The sequence below is a fragment of the Bidens hawaiensis genome, unplaced genomic scaffold (genome assembly GCF_021521415.1).
Source record: "Bidens hawaiensis isolate Kalapana, Puna unplaced genomic scaffold, B.hawaiensis_p1.1 tig00006387_1, whole genome shotgun sequence".
NCBI lineage: Eukaryota > Viridiplantae > Streptophyta > Magnoliopsida > Asterales > Asteraceae > Bidens > Bidens hawaiensis.
In genome coordinates, this window is record NW_027491429.1 from 612,752 (window position 1) to 636,398 (window position 23,647).

The 23,647-nt window shown below is 33.7% G+C and overlaps 2 protein-coding genes across 2 annotated transcripts; one reads left to right on the plus strand and one right to left on the minus strand.

The window, feature by feature from the left end:
- Positions 1-6,231: 6,231 nt before the first annotated feature.
- LOC143632360 (EIN3-binding F-box protein 2-like) lies at positions 6,232-9,586 on the plus strand. The gene is made up of 2 exons (XM_077100904.1): positions 6,232-6,480; positions 7,060-9,586. Exons 1-2 carry the CDS (start codon positions 6,456-6,458, stop codon positions 8,892-8,894), a joined length of 1,860 nt encoding a protein of 619 aa, XP_076957019.1. The 5' UTR covers positions 6,232-6,455; the 3' UTR covers positions 8,895-9,586.
- A 4,671-nt stretch (positions 9,587-14,257) lies between these two features.
- Positions 14,258-18,173, minus strand: LOC143632275 (equilibrative nucleotide transporter 8-like). Its single transcript, XM_077100836.1, has 2 exons — positions 16,883-18,173; positions 14,258-15,088 (listed from the first exon to the last, which is right to left on the minus strand). Exons 1-2 carry the CDS (start codon positions 17,367-17,369, stop codon positions 14,394-14,396), a joined length of 1,182 nt encoding a protein of 393 aa, XP_076956951.1. The 5' UTR covers positions 17,370-18,173; the 3' UTR covers positions 14,258-14,393.
- Positions 18,174-23,647: the final 5,474 nt, after the last annotated feature.

Sequence of the window (23,647 nt, forward strand, 5' to 3'; positions counted from 1 at the left end):
TAACACTCACTTTGAAGATCTAGTGAAGAGTTTGAAGGTTTGGAGGTCATCACCACTAATCATCATCATCAACCATCATTACCATCATTAAGAAGAAAGATTCATCTACATTTGGTTAGATTGTTCCAAGTTTAATCATGTATTTGTTATTATCAATCATCATAATGTTTATCATCATGCTCATTATGAGCTAAACTCCTTTTACCATCTAAAATCTATGAAGAAGCTTTGTTTTACTTGATAATTAATCAAGACATGTGATGTAGTCTAGTAAAGTACATGGTTATATTACAATTATCTTTTGATGAGAAATGTTTCACCATCTTAAATCACTAATTCAAAGTTGGTGGTTGTCAATCTCATTGGCAATCGTTCATGATCGATTCATGTTCTTGAAAGATAGAAATACTTGATACATTATCTAAACATGGATCCTTAAAATTGTACTTAGAAATGATGAGATATAAGTTATGGTGTATTTTTCTAAACCTTGGTAATCCGAAAATGGCTTTGCTTAGGATAGCAAATTAGTTAAAGAAACCATATGTTAATGGAATGTGTAATTATAACCTACATAAATCAACCAAGGGGAGGTTGTGTGATGAACTACAACCACCCGAAGTTGTTAGAATTGGTATTCGAGAAATTGAAGTCAATCCTAATCTTTCTACTTTACGAAACTACTTGCCAACTTAACTTGACATCATTGAGATGATATGACATTAGGAAAGGGTGGACTTTAAAATGCGCATATCATCTCCTTAGTGCCAAAGATGCTCACTTAAGATTTAAGGAGCTATGTATCATATATTGCTACGGCAAGTTTATCACATGTCTACATATTAATTATCAATGCTAAAATGGAGTGGATTCTTGATCTTAGATGGTAACCTTTGCATAATTGAACAACTCGTTTAGAATCTCTTGTCTTGGTCACCTATATATTTTAAATAAGTATTTATATCTTATAAAAAGTTCAAAAAAAATTAACCCCAAAATGATTATAACCTCCGATTGAAGCAAAACAACGATTCATTATTAGAAACATTTGTGTCCACGGATCGATACTTGGTTCTTACCAATACTATTCTACATATACGATAGGTACACTTGCCTATTTTGTGTGTTTTTAGTCTTTGTAGAAATCACTTTTATAAATTTAAAACACGATCTTGTGCAAAAGCAAATCATTCCATCCATCATATTTTATACCACACGCACGCATCAGCAAGATAGCAAGAGGAAGACTCACGGACGGTGTTGGAAGCCGATCCCATTGAAAAGGTGAATACGCCCCACTTTTATAAACTTGTTTTCAAACAAAACGTGTTATGTGTAAAACTTTACATGAGGCTATATGTCTCTATGGCTGTGGTATACGTTTGTCTGGATCCTTACATATGTGGAATGCGGTGGGAACATCGCACCACGCTTGGTTACGACCTCCAGCCACGATGGGCCGGACCAAAGTTATGTCCGAGTGAGACTGACCATGTGTATATTTATGGTACCTAAGTTATGTCGAAACGCTACGGTATTTTGCTGAGGTGACCTAGTGTAGAGACTCGAGTTTATGATGGTTGTTTAACTTGATTATTCCTAAGCCAAGATGGGCCAAGACTTACGTGGTCTCGAGGGTTAATTAAGTAAAAGAAAATATTTTAGCGTCAGCATTCGTTGCTGATGTATTTTATAACATTTTGCAGGTAATCAAGATTAGAGCTTGAAAGACGAAGAGCTCAAGAATCCGATGGCTCGGATAATTTTGTGTAAATATTAAAATATGGTGGTTTTGTAAAACTTATAACAAGTAAACTAAAACGAGACTTCCGTCTCATCTTTGTGTTGTAAATATTTATAATATCGATTCTTAAGTTTTTATAAGTCTTCCGCATTAACCCGCTACTCTGATTTATTTACAAATGTGGTACCAACTAATGATCACACTCCTAGGCCTTAAATGGAGGTGTGACAAAATATAAGTGTTTATGGTTCGGTTACAACCTTGAAATCGTTTAAATCGATCATTTGTTTGACTTCTTTTTTCTTTTTCTTTTTTACTTTCGGTTTGTTGGTCGGTTCCAAAAATTTCAAAACGTAGTGAACGGTTGGTTCACGGTTTATATCGGCAACCGGCCATATAAAACCACAAAAGACTGTAAATTAACCTAATTGCAATATGATTCCTTTTGTAATATTTGTTGTTGTTATTTCACGTCCTAGATCTTCCATTAATATTTACCATTTATGTGGCTAAAATTATCATTTTTTATTTATGATCATCTCAAGTATCATATTATGTTGGTTTTTAGTTTAAATTGATGGTACATTTAAATTATTAATTATTTAAAACTAAATTTATTATTAAAGTTTAAACTGTGAAACCAAACTAGAACCGTGCCGTTAGTAACGATTGGGTTTCAAATTTCAATGGTTGAGTTTGGTTTTGAACGACAAAAAATCAGTATTAACGGTTGGACTTACAAAGTTTAACTTAAAAACCATCAAAACCGACACTGAACACCACTACGCAACATATTAATTTATTTAAAATGAAAAAAAAAATTACAACAATATCATATCCAAATTAAAGAGAATAAAATGCTCGTTTTTATGGTGCAATTTGTTTATAAAAATATTAACGTATGAAAAGGCAATAGTCGTTTAAAAATCATGGGTGGGAAATTAGTTTACAAGTTAAATTAAAAACATAATATGGTTAAAGATGAGGGACCAAACTTGTAAGTTGAATGGATTGTGTTTAAAAGACATGTTACCCTTACTAACATATGTACCTCATGCTTTAAGTGTTGTAAATTATTTAAAAATGGGTGTCTTAATTTGCCATTATTTGATGTATTATATATAGTGTATATATATATATTTGTTGGTTAATAAAAATAAGTGTAATGAAAATTTTATATCCAAGTGGATTTAGGGTATGACACACACATATCATACATATATAACAAGTGGATTTAGGATCCCATACTATGTGTGGACAAAAATTGATACCATTCACAAGGTCAGGTTGTAAATAATAGACATATGTGGAACGTTATGATTTGTTGACAGGGATGTTCTTCAAGTTGCTTTACATTTATATTTTTTAATCATTAACACGTAACTTCAAGCCTTCAAGTGGGTATTAATAAAGCTGAATATTATTGTGATTCATGAATTTATGTAGGAATGTGTGTGAATGAACTTTACCAGACAGAAATACAAATCATTTAGAAAATGAAAACCAAAAAAATATTTATATAGTTATATGAGTCAAAATATCAAATCCTATGGTAAATAAATTTAAATTAAAGCTTAAACTTATAAAATATTAACAGCAAAACATCATAATTATTAGGTATTCTGTTTACACCGGTGACCATTTGATCCACTGGTATCTGCTGGTGTAGATAAGAGCTATGTGACTTTAAGGTCATAAGTTTGAATCCCATCGTAAGCACAAAAATATTATTGCCATTGACAGGGGTTGCCAATGAGCTCTCCTGGCATAAGCAAGTTAAGGAGTTTTACGAGCTAGTTGGTTTCTTTCTAGAATGAGTTGGCGCCATCCTCGAGCATCAAACTAACAATGACGAGCGGTTAAAATTCCGTATGAGGTATGGATACACCTAAGCTATGAGGATGTATGCCTCTGATCCTGAATTGTTGTCCCGTTTAAAATAAACATATTCTGTTTGACAATAATATTGAGCCGGTTTTTAATTTTCTAACTGGTTATGATTATTGTTTTCTTAAACAACAGTTCTTTTAACATTTAAAATTCCACATAATTAACTTATATCATCACATTTATAAAGAACAAACATTATACCCTAAACTAATATCTTATGGGTGATCAATTATTGGTTTAGCAGTTACTGACCGAAATTAAATACAATTAAACTCATGAATCAATAATTATAGGAAAATTAGATTTTAATAATCCCAACTTTACGCAGTTGGCCGATAATAATCCTAACTTTGAATATAGCTGTCACTGGTCCCAACTTTCACATTATTTGTTTTCATTGAACCTCCGTTAAAAAAAATTTAACGGCGTTAAGTTTTTTTCAAATTTCAAACTGCTATTTTAGGGCTTTTGATCGGAATGAGTATACGAGTCGATTAATGTAAAACTTACCTTCAACCAACGCTTCATACAATTTGATTTTTGTTAATTAATAGTTTAAACACCGGAACTTTTAGTCGTCTGGACCACTGTTTGGAGGTAAGCTTTACATCAATCGACTCGTATACTCATTCCGATCAAAAGCCCTAAAATATCAGTTTGAAATTTGAAAAAAACTTAACGCCGTTAAGTTTTTCTTAATGGAGGTCCAATGAAAACAAATAATGTGAAAGTTGGGACCAGTGACAGCTATATTTAAAGTTGGGATTATTATCGACCAACTGCGTAAAGTTGAGATTATTAAAATCCAATTTTCCATAATTATATGTCAAATCAATGGTTAGATAGATTTTAAAAAGTTTCTAGGCACATCAAAGATAAACACAAAACACTAAAGTCAAGAGATAATTCTATAGACTTTTGTGACAATTTGATTAAGTCTTATTATACTTTTGATGTAGTTTCTCTTATCATAGTTTTGTTTGGTTTTCGTTAATTAAAACCCATATTATTTGCGATAAAACTATAGGTTTTTACTACAAACTTGAAATAAATTCTATAAACATATCACAAAAATTACCAAAAAGCTTGTTACAAGTAGAAGCTAATATGACCGAGATACCTTAAAGTAAGGCGCACAATATATAGACATAGATGACACCTAACGACCACCCTACTCATAAGTGACGACTAGCACAAACTTAAAACATTGTTTGTTCTAAAGCGTCTATGTTGTTTATGAAGTTGTGGGAGCACGGTTAAAAATAACGATGGTTGAAAGGGGCCGTTTTTATTTCATTCCTTGTATCTTACTAGACAAGCAATAAATGCATTTAAAAATATCATATTAAATATGTTCTCTCCTAATTTTCTTGTGTTAATCTCATAACTTTGTCACTTTTAATAAAATGATACCCTTTTATGACAGGATATGTAACTCTCAAAATCAAGAATGGTCCTCAAACTAATTGCTAACATGGGATTAATTACTACAATTACAACCTTTAAGGTAAAATACATTCTTCATGATAACAATATTCTTTCTAATGGCGGCGCGTGTTCCCTGCAACCCCTCAACACTACAACAAACATCGCATATTGCGGGGGAGGTGTACAGGTTGATCTAGATGTCATTTTCAAATCGACTATAAATAGAATTTTGATTTAGAGAGATACGGTTTGGTACGGGGAGGTGTACTGGCGGGTGTAGATGTCATACTTAGATCGGTTATATATAGAATTTTGATTTAGAGTTGATTTTGAGAGATACAATCCCGTACTAGGGAGGTGTACCGGTTTGGCTCGATGTCATACTTAGCTAAGTATAAATATAATTTTGATCTAGAAAGATACGGTCCAGCACATTGTATTTGCCAATATCCATGTAGAGTAGAACCGGTCAGCCAAAACATAGACTCATATATTTATTTGTGTTGTGTTATGCAAACTCACGTATATTATAATGTGTTTGGGTCATGTTCCGGATTAACACATTAAATTCTCTCTAAAATCTAAATACAATCTTTCTAATAAACAAATCAATGAGTTATACGTTCGCTCACTTATCAAACGTGTCGTGTTGTAGCTGATCTTTTTAATAATCCTAGTACAATAGCCAAATCAAACCCTGATTAATAATCATGTTAAATATTAAACATTGTATTCAGCCTTTTATTTTCTATAAAAATGTTTATGCTAAAAATTTAACAATATTAATAATTTACTTAAATTAAACAAATTTAATTGAAATAACATCATTTACCTACCAAGATTTAAACCTGATCATACACAATGACACATTGTCACATACATACAATGTACACGCACAAAACCTGTATCAAATCTTTAAAAACTTTAAGCATTTATTCAACTAACATCATAATAACCGGCAGTAGCCGGTAACCAGTCAATCCCACATACCCTAAACAAAAGCAACTCACACTTTAGCAACAAGTGGGAACTCGAAGAACATAATAACCGGAACAACCAGTTAGATTCAATGAATGTGTAAACTATTAAGGGGGAGTGGTTTTGATGTATCTGAAGACTATGACACATCAGCATGATATACATTTACATACATGATACATCCCCTTTGTGTATATATAACATTCAAACTCAATAACATAAGAAACTCACATTTGCATTCATATCATATTATCAAGACTTGTTCTTTCTATAAACCCTTGTTTCTTTTGTATATTTTTTGCCCTCTAGAGGGTTTTTTTACATGAATGCAACCAAATCTTGAACACAATTTGGTCATTTTTGTGTGGTTTTTGGTTAAAGATTTGATCTTTTTTGTGGGTTGTTTCCAGAAAAGATGCCTGCTTTGGTTAATTACAGAGGTTAGTGTGCTTTAAATTCTTGAATTTTATGATTTCTTGATAGGTTTTTAATAAATTTAGGTGTTTTTTTTAAGTATGATTTAGGCACATAAAAATAGATCATGCATAGGGTTTGGATGATGATTTTAATGCCTTTAGTTAGATATATTTAATATATATTAGAAAGATTAATCTTTTAGGAAATTATGTTTGGTTTCTATGATTCGTATGGGATAATTGGGATTTGGGCAAATTAGGATTTTAAAGCCTTTAGTTAAATATCTTGTATATTAAGAAGCAGTGTTGTAGAAATCGCTAGGCGCTGGTCAGGCGGTGAGGCAGGGACTAGCGAATAATCGGGATTAATAGAGAGTAGTCAGGATTAATCAGATTAGAATTTATATGTAAATTTTCAAATATACATATATATATATATATATATATATAATTTTCAATTTTGACTGATTTTGGACAAATCGGGGATTAATCAGAGTCTAGTCGGGATTTTTACTGATTTGGGGGATAAGGTTTTGAATTATAGGAATGTAATATTTTGGGCAAAAGACAGTTTTTTTGATAATTTGGTTATCATATTTACAGGAGATGATGAATATCACACAGGTGGATCACTATGCTCAAAAGATTCGACTCGTTTACTATCCGTTTACGGTCCACCTTGCAAGCGTCAAAGAATCAGCGATTCATACATTCTTTTCTTGGAAGAAGAAAAGAAACCATCTATTGAGATCCTCCCAGATGAGATTCTATACGAAATCTTTAGACGTTTGCCCTGCGGTCAAGCCCGAAGTGCATCGGCTTGTGTCTCGAACCGATGGCTCACGGTTCTGAGTAATGTTAAATCATCAGAGATGGTTCACGGGTCGTCTGATGATATTGAAATGGTTCAAGAAAACGACGGGTTTCTTACAAGATGTTTAGATGGAAAGAAAGCTACTGACTGCAGACTTCAGTCGGTTGCGGTTGGTACGTCTGCACGAGGTGGTTTGGGCAAGCTTTCGGTCAGGGGAAGTAATAAGGTTACTAAATTGGGGTTTGCAGCCATCGCCCGAGGCTGCCCGTCACTAAAGGTTCTATCTTTATGGAATGTTCCGTCAGTCGGGGACAAATCTTTAGTCGAGATCTCGAAAGAATGCCATTTGTTGGAAAGACTCGATCTTTCGCATTGCCATTCGGTTTCCAACAAGGGTATTTTAGCGATAGCGCAAAACTGCCCGAATTTGTCGTCTTTAACGATCGAATGTTGTAAAAATATTGGAAACGAGAGTATTCAAGCGGTTGCCCGATACTGCCCGAATCTTCAGTCGATTGTCATCAAAGACTGCCCGAATGTCGGTGACCAAGGAGTTGCTACACTCTTGTCATCGCTTTCTTTGGTTTTAAAGAAAGTAAAGCTTCAATCTCTAAACATAACCGACTTCTCACTTGCAGTGATCGGGCACTACGGGAAGTCAATTACCAATCTTGCCCTTACGGGTCTTCGGATCCCGACTCAAAAGGGGTTTTGGGCAATGGGTAATGCGAAAGGGCTGCAATCGTTAACGTCTTTAAACGTGGTTTCGTGTTACGGGATCACGGATTTGAGTCTTGAAGCGATTGGCAACGGTTGCGGTTTCTTGAAACAAATGTTGGTTAAAAAATGTTGCTTTGTGTCTGATAAAGGATTGGTTTCGTTCACCGAAGCTGCTAAATCTTTAGAATGTTTGCAGTTGGAAGAATGTAATAGAATCAGTCAACACGGGATCTTGGGAGCGTTAAAGTCAACGCTGAAGTCTTTAACGATAGTCAGATGTATGGGAGTCAAAGATTCAGCTCAAGATGTATCCGAGTTGACCCAATGCACGTCTCTTCGATCTTTGACCATCAAAGACTGTATCGGGTTCTGTAACACAAACTTGTCGGTTTTCGGGTCACTTTGCCCGCAGCTACAAAATCTTGAACTAAGCGGGCTTTGTGGGATAACTGATTCGGGCTTGTTTCCGCTTCTTGAAAACTGCAAGGCTGGACTTGTGAAAGTCAACATAAGCAACTGCTTAAACTTGACCGACCGAGTCGTTGTTCATCTTGCTAAGATTCATGGCGCAACCTTAAAAGTCTTGAATCTTGAAGGCGGCAGAAGGATCACCGATGAAAGTTTGGTCGCGATTGCTGACAACTGCGTGTTGCTCAACGATCTTGATGTTTCAAAGTGTTGCATAACGGATAACGGGTTGTCTTGTTTGTCTGACGGCGTTCAGATTGACTTGCAAATCCTCTCGGTTTCGGGTTGTTCCAAGGTTTCAAACAAGAGTGTACCTTTCTTGAAGAAACTCGGTCAAACCTTAGTTGGGTTAAACATCCAACAATGCAATCTCATTAGCAGCGGTTCGGTCGATTCTCTTGTCGAGAATCTTTGGAGATGTGACATCCTTTATTAGAACACCCCCCCCCCCCCGGTTCCAAATCAAGGATAAAGTTCGTACTCGTAGTATCGATTTCGTGTGTCAGGGTTGTCTTGTGGCTTGTGGTAAATCTTGGCTCGTCAGTCGGTTTTCCAGTCACAAACAGGCTAAAACTTTTTAGCCTGTTTATGACTGTACAGTCTCGTTTTCGAAAAACGAGACTGTTACGACTAAGACCATGGTGCGTCACACCCTGACAAAAAGTTATGTCCTTTTATTTCGTGTCTAGTTTAGTTTAGTGGTTTGGGTCGGGGTGGGGTCATATGGTTCGAGTCAGTTGTATCGGTCGGGTTATGTTGTCAACAACTTGAGGGTGAAGGAGGGTGCACTTGGTTTTTGGGCTATGGTAAATAGTAACATATTTGTTGGTCTGGTGCTATTTAACAACACTTTGTGGTTGTTTTTTTATGAACCATGGTCCATGTTTTTTTATGGGACTTTAGGGTCTTGTTTTCTCAGGTTCATCTTCTTGCTACCTCAAGTTGTTACCTTTTTTAGTTATTATATAATGAATGGTTTATGTTATGTTTAATGTAATATGTTGTTGTCTTGTTCTTGTTGTATTGTATAAGTGTGTGAAGCTTTGTTGTTCTACGTATTATGTGTTGTTACTAGTTGTATTGTATAAGTATGTCAAGTGTTTTGAATAAATGTGGTCTTTGTGTTAACTTATAGTGTACAAAATTCGTAAATATTTTAATTTTATATTTGTTATCTATTGTTATAAAGTAATTTGTTAGAGAACAACTTATCAAATCATACTCATTCTTTTAGTGATGTATAAATATCAATGGTTATTACTTATTGGGAGCTTTAAGTTAACTTTACATAAAAGTTGACATTGAGCCTAAGAAATTTTAATACCGAGATCATTAAATAAAAACAAAATCGTATTAACAAGTCTTGGACGTTTTAGTTGTAAACAAGAGAATAAGATGTTTCGATAGATGACACATTTTGAACAATAAAAAACAAAGTCTCGTTAAGGGCTTTGGACGGTTTGTTTGAATGAGTGAAGAATGTTAAGAGTTGAGCGATTTTTAGGTTGTTTAGAGTGAGTGAAGAATGTTAGGAGTTCAGCGATTTTGAGTGTAAGAAGTTCAACACGGTGATCTTATTAGAAATCTTGAAACAAAAAACGTCTTATTAGCATGTCTTGGATGCTGTAGTTGTGAGTGAGAGGATGATTTTACACTTAAGCGGGTTTTGTGAAAAATTTCTATATATATGACCTTAAAAGTATTTATTTAGATAATAACAAAGTCTTATATATTAAAGGGTCTTGGACATTTTATGTGTGAATGAGGGAAGACTTTTAGAGTTTAAACTTAAAACATTTCAATTAATTGGGTTGTGCACGAAATTTAAGTAGATGCTGTATTCAAAAGTCTTTATTTGAAAAAATATATATATAAAACAAAGTCTCATTATTTGGTCTTGGATGCTTTATTTGTGAATGAGGAAAGAATGCTAGAGTTAAGCGGATTTAAGTATAAAAAAGATAAAAGTCATAAAACTAAAGTCTCATTATCCGGACGCTTTAGTTTTGAATGAGATGATACTTTTACACTTAAATGGGTTATGCAATAAATTTTAGTAGATGTGATCTCAAAAGTCTTGATTGGCGGTTTATGAGTGAACGAGGAGAGAATAATGTGAGTTAAGTGGAATTAAGTATGAGAAATTGCGTTATGGTGATCTTTTAAGAAGTCTTTGAACAAAAAACAAAGTCTTATTAAAAAGGCCTAGACGTTTTAGTTATAATCAAGAAGATAAATTGTGCAACCAAATGGGGCGTGTAAGAAATTTTAGTAGAAGTGATCTCAAAGAGGTTTATTCGAAAAATACAAAACAAAATTATTGAACGTTTTATGAGTGAATACATGAAAAGAATTAGATTTAAGTGGATTCAAACAAAATTATTGAACGTTTTATGAGTGAATACATGAAAAGAATTAGATTTAAGCGGATTCAACTATAAGAATTTTCAATAGAATTAATTATCTTTATGAAGTATTTAAACAAAAAAGAAAAAGAAAAGAAAAGAATGTCTTATTAACAAGCCTTGGACGCTTTAGTTGTAATTTTACACTTACGCGATTATTGCAAGAATTTTAAGTAGAATAATAAAGCCCAAAGTCTCATTAACGTGTCTTAGGTGGCGCTAGATGTTATGAATTTACAAATTGGAGAAGAATTTTAAACTTAAGCGGGTTTGAGTACAAGAAATGTCAACGTCTGCTATCTTTAATAGAACTTTATACGAATAACAGTAAATAAAGTTATCAATGGATGACACTTTATTAAGAGAAGAAATTTACAATTAAGATAATATGATTGTAAAAAATATTAAGTTACTGACCGACTAATGATTAATTATCGATTAATCCTGGTTTTTCCAACACCGAGAATATGTGATCTTTTAGAAAGTGTAAAAACAAATTCCTAAGCTGTCGAAGAAAACAAAACTAATATATAAAAAAGTTGATATAATGATATTGATGTTGTATGTTTGCCCATATGGTTACTTATGATCATTATAATAATACATAAAATAATTAAGGTGCAATGGACATGGTATCAAATGGTGGGGGCCAACGTTATCAATCAGATCATATCAACAAAGTCCGGTCCGGTTAATATTCGTATCAAAGATTGACAATGTATCTAGTCATTGTTTGTTGTCTTAATCCTATGTCACAAACTTGCACGAATGTTATTTTCAGTCGTGTCGGATTTAAACGCAATCGTTTGAGTTTGAATAAATCGACGGGTGATAGTCAGTTTTATTGTTTGAATGTGAAACACGACAGTCCTAGGTTCATTTAACGAAAAACTTTTAACGTCTATGCGAGATAGACTGATTGATTATTTACCGTTTATTATCTTATCTCTATGTCGTTTCAAAAAGAGTCGAACCTGTTTTGATAAAAGCTAGATGGAAGTCTGGAAGGAACAATTTCAATCACTTTTTTTTCTTGTTGAAACGAGTTAAATTTAAAATATATTTGTCCATAATAAACCAAAGTTGTGGAACACAAAGAATTATAATAAGATTTAAATGTAATCATACGAGTCTGGAAATCCATACGGGTGCACGTCAATATTATTGTGTCCAAGTGGAACACGACAATCGTTGGTTCATTTAATGAAAAAGTTTTAGTGTTCTTATGAAATAAGCTAATAATTTATCGTATATTGTTTTAATGAAAGTCTAACCCATTTCGATAAAGCTAGATAAGTAGGGAAACAACTTTAAACACCTTTTTTCTTATTGAAACAAGTTAATTTAAAATATATTTGTTCATAATAAACAAAACATCTGGAACACAAATAATAATAAGATTTAATTGTAATGAGTGAAAATCCCTACGGGTGCAGTTAATTTTACTGTGTGCACGTTAACTATAGATTCTTTTACGAAAAACTTTTAATGTTTCTATGAAATTCATAGAACGATAAATTATCGTAGTGGTGGTGCCAGTGGCGATCGTTGTCGTGGTAGGAGGAGCAACAGTAGCAGTAGTGGTGGCGACAGTAAGCACAACAGCAACAAGAAGAGCAGGAGCAGCAGTAGCAGTAGTAGTAGCTAGTAGCAATAGCAGTAGTAGTAGAACTAGAGTCAATTTGGTTAAAAGCCATCAAAAACCTATTCAAAATTTAATAACGTATACCGCCTATTTATATAATAAAAGTGAAACTAATAATAATACGATTTTGTAATGATTTATAAAATAGGGCTAAGTTGTTCTACACAGTCTCCTAAATATTGGAAATGTATAAAGACACAATTGATCGCAAAATATAATACAATGTCGAGCAAAATATAACACAATGCTCGATAACATAACACAAAGTCAAGAAGGAAAACGCAATTGACGAAAATAAACAATAAATACAATGATAAATAAAAAAACACAGTGATTTGAACATAAATTATAAAATCTATAAACTAGAAATCGAAAATCAAAAACCTAAAATCTAATATTGTTGAGTTTAACGAGACGATTCCAATGTCGCAATTTGAGTTCAATGAAAAATTCATTTGATAACCAGAAACGGAACGGAACCGAACCGGTTCGTTTCTATAACCGATTTCTACAAATCGAACCAATCCGCTGGTTCGTATAACGGTTTGGGTATTTTTCAATCTAACCGGTTTTTTTGGTTTGAACCCAGTTTAAAACCGACCAGAACTGGTCCGGATCAGTTTGGCTACTTCTATGCTTAAACCGCTTCGAAATATGCAAAACCAAACTGGTTCGGTTTGAAAAAAAACCGGTTTAGTACACCTCTAGTTGAGGCACATTACTTACGTTACTATAAAAGCCCATTATGTGAACTGAACCCCAACCCATTTATACAAGACTTAGCCCATTTAACTTTTGTGGGTCAAGAAACATGTATATAATTGGTAATTAAAGATAATCTCATAAGCCTGCTTTTTTAACTCATAATTTAACATGTTTAAACAGTAAAAAATGATCATATATTCATATACATCAACAATAAGCAGTGGTTCATTAGTGAAGAGAGTTCAGTAACATTTAGTTTTATGATTGAGTTTGGGTTATGTTATGTTTTTAACACTTAAATCAACATTAAATAGAAAGGAAATGAGTTGAAAGTCAAAGAGGTTATGTTTTAATGAATGCATTTTCGGAGTATGGATTGGTTTGAATCGGTTTTAGGTTCAAATCGTACCAACAATCGCATTATAAACTGTTTGTTTTCATTTTTTCGGTTTTCACAATGGATTCAACCTTTTTCGCCTTTTCCAGTTGAACTTAAGTTTCCGGATAAAAAATGGCCAAGAATAATAAAATCGGACCTAAAACTTTGTGTTTATTCTTTAATTAATAATTAGCCCATTTTTACACATTTAAGCCAAAAGTATTTGAGCTATGTTATTTAATCCTTTCTTATTGAACATTTTTTTTTGAACGAGTGTCTAATCCTACTTCTAAACCTACATGTTTTCGTCCTTGATGGACTTAATTATTAACCATAACCGCCTGGGTATAGGCTAAAGACCCTTTGGTTTAGCATCCAAAAATAAATTTAAATCTAAAAATATAAAACAATTCAAAGATGAAAAAAAATATTAATAAAAAATACTTTAAAAAAACAATTCAAAATAATATTAATCCATAATCATTGTTGCATGTTTTCTTTTGAAGTGACAACTCTAAAAATAGATATTTGCATTAATATTTTGTTAGAAAAACAAATATACACTAAAAAAGCATCATTACCATCTTTTATTTCTTATATATTATCATCCAAGTCTTCTAGTTCTTAACATATAGTGAAGGTGATAATCTTGTAAATGGTTACATGACACTCATCAACCTTAATAACTAGTTAACTATCAACTACAAGTTCTAAAAGTAAATTACATTCTAACATAATATCAAGAACAAAACAATAAAACAAAGGAGACATCAACTAAACTAGATTCACCAAACAACATCTTCAAATGATCCAAAACCATCCAAGAACCGAGCCCGAAACCAACCCTAATCCCAAGAACAAAGCCATCACCACCGCAGCCATTTCTGCTTCAGAAGGTGGAACCGATTTAGGCGCCAAGATCATAACAACACTCGTCAAATACCCATTTGTAAACCCCAAAATAACCGTCAAAACCGACACAAAAACCTCATTTCTCAACCATATAGGCCCATGCAAGCATCCAGTAAAAAGTGGATACAACAACAACCTTGCTAAACATCCCCATGTGGCTTTAGTAACACTCTTTAAACAATAAACCGCGGTAAAACATTTCCCGGAAAAATCAGCAATATTATAAGTGGTTATTAACAATATTGGGTACCAATCTTTAAGAAGTTTTGACTCAATGTTTTCTGCTAAGAAACCGGGAAAGATTGATAACGTGACGGTGTATATGATGAATATTCCTAAAGCTGGCCATTGGATTATTCTTGCAACATCCCAAAACTTGGTTCTTGATGTTGAAATGTTATGTTGGAGGAGTTTATAATGTTGTTCCATGACTGGTAACTTGTATAGAAAGGTACAACAAAGCATGCATATTAGGAGAATGAGTGTGCTTACTAGGAAATATAAGTGTGCACTTTTTTTTAGACCTTGTTGATCATGTGGGAGTGATGCTTTAGTAATAATCCGCAAAAACGAGACCAAGATTCCTGAAAATAGATGTTTTTTAGGTCGATAAGTTTATCCGAGTGTTGTTGCTAGAGATGGCAAGTTTGACCCGTTTGACTAAAATGGGTCGATTTTCGTTTTGGGTTGTGTGTTATTTTTTTTAGAGTTAATAGCCATTTTCGTCCCTGTGGTTTGCTACTTTCGCCACTTCAGTCCAAAATTTGTATTTTTGTCAATTTAGTCCTCATAGTTTTAAATATTAGCCAATTACGTCCTATCCGTCTAACGGCATCCAGCTATGCCGTTAGTTCAAGGGTATTTTTGTCTTTCTCCTTTTTATTTTGAGTTATTGGTCATTTTCGTCCCTGTGGTTTGATACTTTTGCCAATTCAGTCCAAAGTTTGAAATTTTGTCAATTTAAGTCAGTTTTTTTTCTATAACCCTAGAGAGCATTATCCAAGCCCAAAACAAGTCTGCATTTACTCTGTCGACAACAGTAATCATACCCCCTCCTCTCGTATTTAGTTTCTAGACGGTTCCTAAACTCTCCCCCATGGTGGAATTCAATGGTAAAGTGGTCAAAGCAATTATGTGAAACCGAATTGTACGGAAAAAACTAAAAATCGTTTCTTTGATGAATGCATGATATTTAGGGTTTAGAGATTAACATATCATAACGAAAATCTGGGTCGTAATCAACTATTATACATTAATCAACAAAACAATTTTTAATTTTTTCTGTATAATTCGGTTTCAGGGAATTACCTTGACCACTTTACCATTAAATTCCACCATGGAGAAGATTTTAGGAAATGTCTAGAAACTAAATATAAGGGGGGGTATGATTACTGTTGTCAACAGAGTAAATGCATACCATTATTTGAGGTTGCTCGATGGTTTTGGGCTTGAATTATGCTCTTCAGGGTTATAAACAAAAAACATAAAAAATTAAAAAAAACTGAATTAAACTGAACATTAAATTGACAAATTTTTAAACTTTGGACTGAATTGGGAAAGATATCAAACCACAGGGACTAAAATGACCATTAACTCAAAATTAAAAGGAGAAAGACAAAAATACCCTTAAACTAACGGCATAGCTGGATGCCGTTAGACTGATGGGACGTAATTGGCTAATATTTAAAACTATGAGGACTAAATTGACAAAATTAAAAATTTTGGACTGAAGTGGCGAAAGTAGTAAACCACATGGACGAAAATGGCCATTAACTCTTTTTTTTATTTTCAAACTTTTATGAAATGGAAACAGGTCAAACAGGTTGAAAGTTACCCAAATCTTTTTAAATGTTTTAAACCTTAAAACATGTAAAGTTTTCAAACTTTACTTGTTTGACCCGTTGTCTAAAATGGGCTGATTTGCCCTTCGGATTATATGTTATTATTTAATCTGCAACGGGTTAAACAAGTAAAGTTTAGAACTTTACTGAAATGGAAACATGTCAAACTGGTCAAAAGTTACTCGAAGCTTTTTTTAACGCTTAAAACCTCCTATATAGCTTTACTAAAAACTAAATTATTACTTTTATCAATATAGTCTTCATAATATAAATATAGGTCAATTTGTTTTTATTTTTTTGGATATATTATCTCAAAATGGTAAAAATTTTAAAATTAGGAAAAATGGAAACATAACAAATAATTTGTCTTTACAAAAGCTTAAAAGTTAAAACCATCTAAATCACATTATTAAATAAAGATTAGTACTTAAACACCATAATCTTTAAAAATCTTATTTAATAGACAAATTACTTTTGAAGTACAAAAGTTGACAAGACAAGTTTTCGGTTCTGACCCGTTACCCGACCCGTCCATACCTGATGAAGCAGTTCCAGCAAAAACAGCCTGCATGTATTCTTTAGGCAATTTCCCCGCGGACCCCACAAGGCTCCCGCCAATCAAGCCATCCGCCAAACCACATATCACAACTGACCCAACCACTACATAAAACGCTGACGTGGACGTTTCGTGCCAACGAGCCCAATCAAGAATTGGAGTTACCATAAGACACACAACAAACATGGTAAAGCCAATATTCATTCTCACTTTGAAGCTCACTAACTTGCTGAAATTACTCCAATTTATCATAACAACTAATGTTAAAAGTGACGAACTCATATAAGCAACCGAAAACACTTTCTCTACATGTTTATCCGGATATAGATGACCAAAGTAATCAATGGCGGTAATCAAAGCATTCCATGGAAGCAAGTTTCCTGCACCAAGTAAGAAATGAATAATATAAGCTAGTTTGTAGGTGTCTTTCGGTTTAGTTTGATTCGGGTCGCTCTTCAAACTCTCCATTTGGGCTCTTTTAACATTTTCTGCCTAGAACACTCATTATATAAGGCGTTAAAGGCCGAAAGAAACGACTTTTTGAAGTGAATTTTTAAAGAAGATTCTTTCCAACTCTTTAGTTCAAGATTGATGTCAATTGTGAGATATCAAATATCTAACTTTTTTGTATTGTGGGTACCTTTTATTTTCTTTGTGTAACGCGTTCCATCAACGTTACACAAGAACAATAAACGGACGAAAGTTTTGCTTTATTTGTGTCATTATATGTATAATTGTATCCTTCTGTTCATTACTTTTTTTGCTATGAGTTTAAACTGAAATGTTGTGACTTTATCATACAAGAACATGAATCGTGTCCCGCTTGGGGATATAAACGGATGGTGCGAAATGGTTTGTGGTTTTGATTTTTATATATTCGACTGTTGTAACACATGTTGTGTTTCTTTGATGTTTTGATCCTTTGTAATCATATGGCAGGAATCATATTGGTTTTACCAATGGATCATATAACACCTTGGAGTCTATATGGTCCATTTTTTAGCTTCTTAATTGGTAAAATATTCTCCATACATTCTTTTCATCTTTATACTATTTTGTTCACACACACAATTTGTCTTGTACTCCATTTTTGGATTATTTGCTAGGGGTTTGAAAGTCTTGGATTTTGACTCTTGGAAAGTATTATGGAGAACTACTTAAAGTTCATGTTTCATTAATTCTTTTTTGTACTTAAAAGGCTTTAAGGCTATGTTTAGTGGAGGGGCTATAAAATGGGGCGATTTGCGTCATGTGGCGTCATAGTGGGTTTTTGTTTTTGGGATGTAATGGTGTTGTAGCCACATACACACACACACATATATATATCACACACACACATATATAATATTAATAAACACACACACAAACAAGCAAGTAATTCTCCTCCCCCCCCCCCTTCTCCCCCCAAAATCGCCCAGGGGGAGGTGTTCGCAGCCCCTTATCGCCCCCGTCGCCCACTACACTTTGCCTAATAAGTAAATGCATGATCCAAGGCGGGTTGGGCAACATCGCAGTATGGGTCAAAATGGATCGCTTTTAGCATGGATTAAAATGGTCCATGAATGCTTGGTGGACCCACAAACACTATTTTTCGTGCTTTTGACCTGTTTAGCTCGTTGATCCTCTCCATTTTTAGCTAAAGTTTTTGCGACGCATATCCACCCGCGTTTAGAATATTAAAGTGGGAATTTAAAGGTGAAGTTTAGAGACCAATTAAGGTGTTAAGTGAACATCAACATCAAAATAGTGAACCTATCTTTCTTTAGGGTTGGAAAGAACATCAATGGAGCTAAAGCAATGGCTCATGATCTTGAAATGACTCTTGGTGAGCCCTAACAAAACTTTTGTGTGTCATGGACCATTGGCTTATGTAGAACTCGATTCTTTTAACTCTTGTACAATATCTTTTTTCTTTTTTGCATAAGGTGATATGCAACCACCACCCCTTGTCATTTCACCTTTCAAGTGTTTGTTTTGTAATTCTATGAAGTATATGTGTTTAGTGACTATTAGAACAGGAAATAATGTATATCATAGTTGCCATTATGGCATTATCTTCTAAATCATTGGTGTAATTTTGTGTACGGTGAATCTAGTATTATTTTGAAAGATTCTTGTACATATTCTTGTACATATGTATATAGTTGGTTCTGACTAGTATTTGGATGAGTTTATGTTGGTGCTAAATAAATTACCATTTTGAGTTGTTTCTTACTAGTATTCAGCTCAAAACACGATACGAAAATAATACGTTTATGGTTTTCATGGTCAAACCCAAGCCGAATCGGTTAAAACCTTGTTTCAAACCAATCAAACCAGATCATATACCCTTGAAAAGCCTCTTTGTAAACCAAACCAGTTTCACCAAAATCCATGTTTACGTTTTTTGACCCAACCCGATTAAACCCAAACCTAATTGGCCCAAATACACGATCTATACACATATATTTGGAAACATGCACCAGACATACCCTAGTCGATTTTTCAATAGGGGTTTTCTAGAGACACCCTATACACCTCGTATAGGGCTATACGGGGCGTATTAGGTCCCGTATACCCCACCAGCCCTATACGGGGCGTATATGCCCCCGTATAGCATTATATGGGATGTATAGGGGATGTCTGGGTGTCCTTAGTAGGACACTTTCAATATCAATGGTCTGACAAACTCTGACATGTATTATTATCTTCCATCTGGATTTGGTACCTTTTATCTTTCTAATTTTTATAGTGGATCGAATGGGTTAGGCCATTTTCTTATTGGGCTACATATTCCGGGTTCAGGCTTCCAGCCCACTCAAATGGGTTAGTGTTTTAGTTTAGTTACTCACCACTCTAATTTAAAACAGTTCATGTTATATGAATACCAACTTCTGTATGCTTCAAAACATAAAATCGTTTCTATTCATTGTTCTTTCTCTCTGGTGCGGTAAACAAGTTGAATCGAGCCAGGGTTGTCTGGGCTGAGACGCTTAACTTATTTATCTTAATGTGTTGAAATGTTGAGCTTTGATCTTGACTTGTAATATAAAGAACCCGAGCGAACACGTTTCTCTATTATTTTAATTTTGAAGTCTTGCACTTTTGTACACACGCAAATCATCCTCATATCGGTCTTGGACCATGTCTCCCGGACAATCCCAGTATATATGACGCAAGATAATTTCACATACTTGCTCGTTTGTGTGTGTGTACACATATCTACATACTATTGTATATGAGGCAGATAATTAAAAAGGTATATTTACATAATCAAGTTGAAGTAATTATAACTTTTAAAGAAAATTGTACATTATTTTAAACATATTGTTTACTTTTAAACCAACTTCATCCTACAACTTTTAAACATTCATAATTTTTAATGTTTTTCATAAAAAATAAAAAAATTAAACTATAATAATGAGCATTTGTTCACTTTAACTTGAGTAAGGTATCATTATAATTCTTTCTATTTTTGATTCAAAAAACAACATGTTACATAACTACCCATGTCTGTTTTTCCAGTCGCATCGCATCGACACCGCTATAGTTTATACACACGCAAAACGTAGGATAGGATACAATAGGTTTCTATGAAGTGTAGGAAACATTATAGTTATTTTGCTAGCACCAGACTAATTTTCATGCTTCGGTTATAACACACACACACACACACACACACATATATATATATATATATATATATATATATATATATAAATTTGGGCTTTAATTTGATTGAGGCAAACATTTGAGCCAGCTAATGGGGCAAGCTTACCTTGGCTTGGGTTCGAATTATACACAAGCTAAGCCTATTCTGAGCAAAACATGAGCTTTTTAAAATAGAACGAGACTTCTCATTGACGGTTTCTTTATTAACCGTGAAAAGTCTATGTAATAGAAATTCATTAAGATTTACATACGTATTATCGTTCATGTTGACAATGAAAATATATCGTTTGGTCGACTGCATGTAGATGCATGGGCCAAATAGATACATGACCAAATATTTCACATATTTCACATTAAATTGTTCTAATGTTACCATAGAAGTATAGAACACTTCAAAGAAAATATCTACTTTCGTGTTTTTTCTCTGGGAATCCGTCATAAGAACACGATTCCATAAGAATTATACGTTATATATATATTATTGTTGTTCGAAATGTTCTCCACTAATCGAGTTCGAGACACTTGGAACTTGTGGGAATTTATCCATGTTTGACAAAGCTTAGGAGCCATCCAAGCATCCAAGTTGATGGATGGGACATTTTACATCTATTTGGGACCCAACGTTCAACATTGTTTGGTGTTTATGAAAGGGAGGAAATTCTTTGATGACATGGTGTCTGTCTTTTAAGATAAACATCAATCATAAGGTTTCTAAATAATGTACACAATAATTGATCAACTTTATATGTTTATTCGTTAAAAGGTATATAGAGATAGCAAAGAATTGTATTAAGAGTTATACATGATTCCAAACAACTTTAAGCCTATTAATGGTATTTTGAGTACGGTAATTTTGACTACCCTTTGATTTATATGATAAAGAATAGGTTAAAGTAATTTTATAAGAATTATACATGGTGTTTATATATGATATCCAAGAATTGTATAAGACTTATAAATATTTTTATCCAATTCGGTACGCAAAGAGAAATAGTTTACTTTAAGTGGTACCCAGCTATTCCAAGGAAGCATCCACCAGATTTGATTGCCATCGATCCCCACCTCCATAACAATTCTCACTAAATTACAACTGAATCCTTCAATCATTTCGTTCGTATTCCACAACCATCTATCACCAGTCGACATGACATAGTTGTACTTCCCGATTTCAGCCATTACTCCCATTAGGTGCCCTATTTCACGCCATTCTTGATCCGTTCTAGGATTCTTTTTCCACTTCCAAGACCATTGAACCACCGAGCCAACCTTGCTATAATTATCACTTATTTTATTTTAGCCTTTTTTTTTTCAAGTTCAAAGGATTTCACGAACCAGTCACGTAGCGGAGTACCACCAACCCAATTATTAATCGAAAATGAAACATTTCGGCTTGTATCAACTTCCACCAAAAGATTATTGTGATTATTAATCTTATAATTGAGCAACTCATTTTCCATGCTAGCAATGCTTTTCCAAACACCTAGAAAACTTTTTTTAGTGGGATGGTTTTTGACCAATGAGGTGACCCATGAGTAGCATTAACGACCAAGCCCATAATTGTGAAGGGTCTAATGTAAACTCAAGGCACATGATCTATTAAACACTTTATTATTACAAGATAAAACTGACTCAAAACTTGTTACAAAAATTCTCAATCTGTTGATCATACATCTAAACCCTCTACCCAAGTCCCATATTTATAGACATAACCCTAACTTGATGACTAAGACATATTCACTTACTTGTTGATGACTAAGACATAATAATCATATTATAACCAGAAAACTAAACCAATTTGACCAACTTGTTTACTTAGGTCCTTCCATATTCACTTGTAAATATGGTGACTATTTAAAGAGGAGAGCAATTTTTTGCCTCCCGTGTTCCACGCACCCCAAATCATATGTTCTTTAAACCATTCTTCGGTTTAATCATATGCTCACCCGCCCATCATCCAAAATGCCCTATTGAGACGGTGTTCAACGTGCAAATAAGATGAGTTGACAATGGGCGTTAATCCATTTCCATTATATATAGCCCGATCTTTGTGTCTTGGATCCCATTTCCATTATATATCAATAGATTTTTGGTGTTTTTCTTTTCTATAAACTAATAAAATAAATGTACGGTTTTGTTTGAAGGGACATGAAAGGAAATGAAAGAAAATAAAGACATGAAGTGACATTTCAGATTCTGGTTCAGCCGTTCCTACTATACACATCAACAAAGACAAGGCTACTTCTAAATCTACCCAATAGGTATTTAATAACTGCATTGACTTTTAATACCTTTGTATTTTTAATTAAATTACTCATTAAAGTAGCTAACGGGCCAATGATCTAATGACCTAGTGGTATGGTGTTAACCATTTTAAAAGGCAATGGTTATTCACACACTATTTTTTTGATATTCATACAACCTGTAACACATATTTTATCTATTATATACACCCTCTTTAAAGAGAGAGATGGTGTATGAATAACACATCCCTTTTAAAATAAGGGTGACTGTTTTAAATTCTTGCAAGCCAATTAAGGTTAGGAGGGTTTTAGTTGAAAATAAATTTGTTGTTAAAAAAAAACCAAGCTAGCGTGATTGATACAACTATACGTAATGGGTGTACAATCATGTCGGACATATGATAACGGCACACTGCTTTGCTAGTCCGTATCATGGTCTTGGCGTTAGGGCGATCATATTGGTCCTGAGAGCAATGTGAACCCTACAAGAAAACTACATTATCACTGTTGGTGAAGTTGTTTCACTTATGTTTTTCTTGTGGAGTATCACCGACGGAATCTCTCGCTGATAGCTTAAACCGACAGATTTACCATAGATAAGTTAGTCGGTAAAAGTCCTATTTCAACATTGAAACAATTTCCAATTATTTTCATTGAAATAATCTTTCTGATTACGTGTAATTAATTAAAGGCCTAATTATGGCAAAAGTGAGATGCATCTTATCTCAGTAATGGTCTTTTCCACCTAAGAGTAGATTGGAAAGGCAAATGAGATGGCGATATGCACATTCATCTACCACTTAAAAAACTTTTATGATAAAAATGAAAGCTTGAAGCCATTGATGGTATAGACTG

What these genes read in the sequence shown, in the direction of transcription:
- LOC143632360 (XM_077100904.1), top strand. Translation starts at nt 6,456, where the DNA reads ATGCCTGCTTTGGTTAATTACAGAG. An exon ending in TGCTTTGGTTAATTACAGAG is followed by an intron (nt 6,481 to 7,059) that starts GTTAGTGTGCTT and finishes TCATATTTACAG; the next exon opens with GAGATGATGAATATCACACA.
- LOC143632275 (XM_077100836.1), bottom strand. Translation starts at nt 17,369, where the DNA reads ATGGAGAGTTTGAAGAGCGACCCGAATCAAACTAAACCGAAAGACACC. An exon ending in TGCTGGAACTGCTTCATCAG is followed by an intron (nt 15,089 to 16,882) that starts GTATGGACGGGT and finishes ATCTATTTTCAG; the next exon opens with GAATCTTGGTCTCGTTTTTG.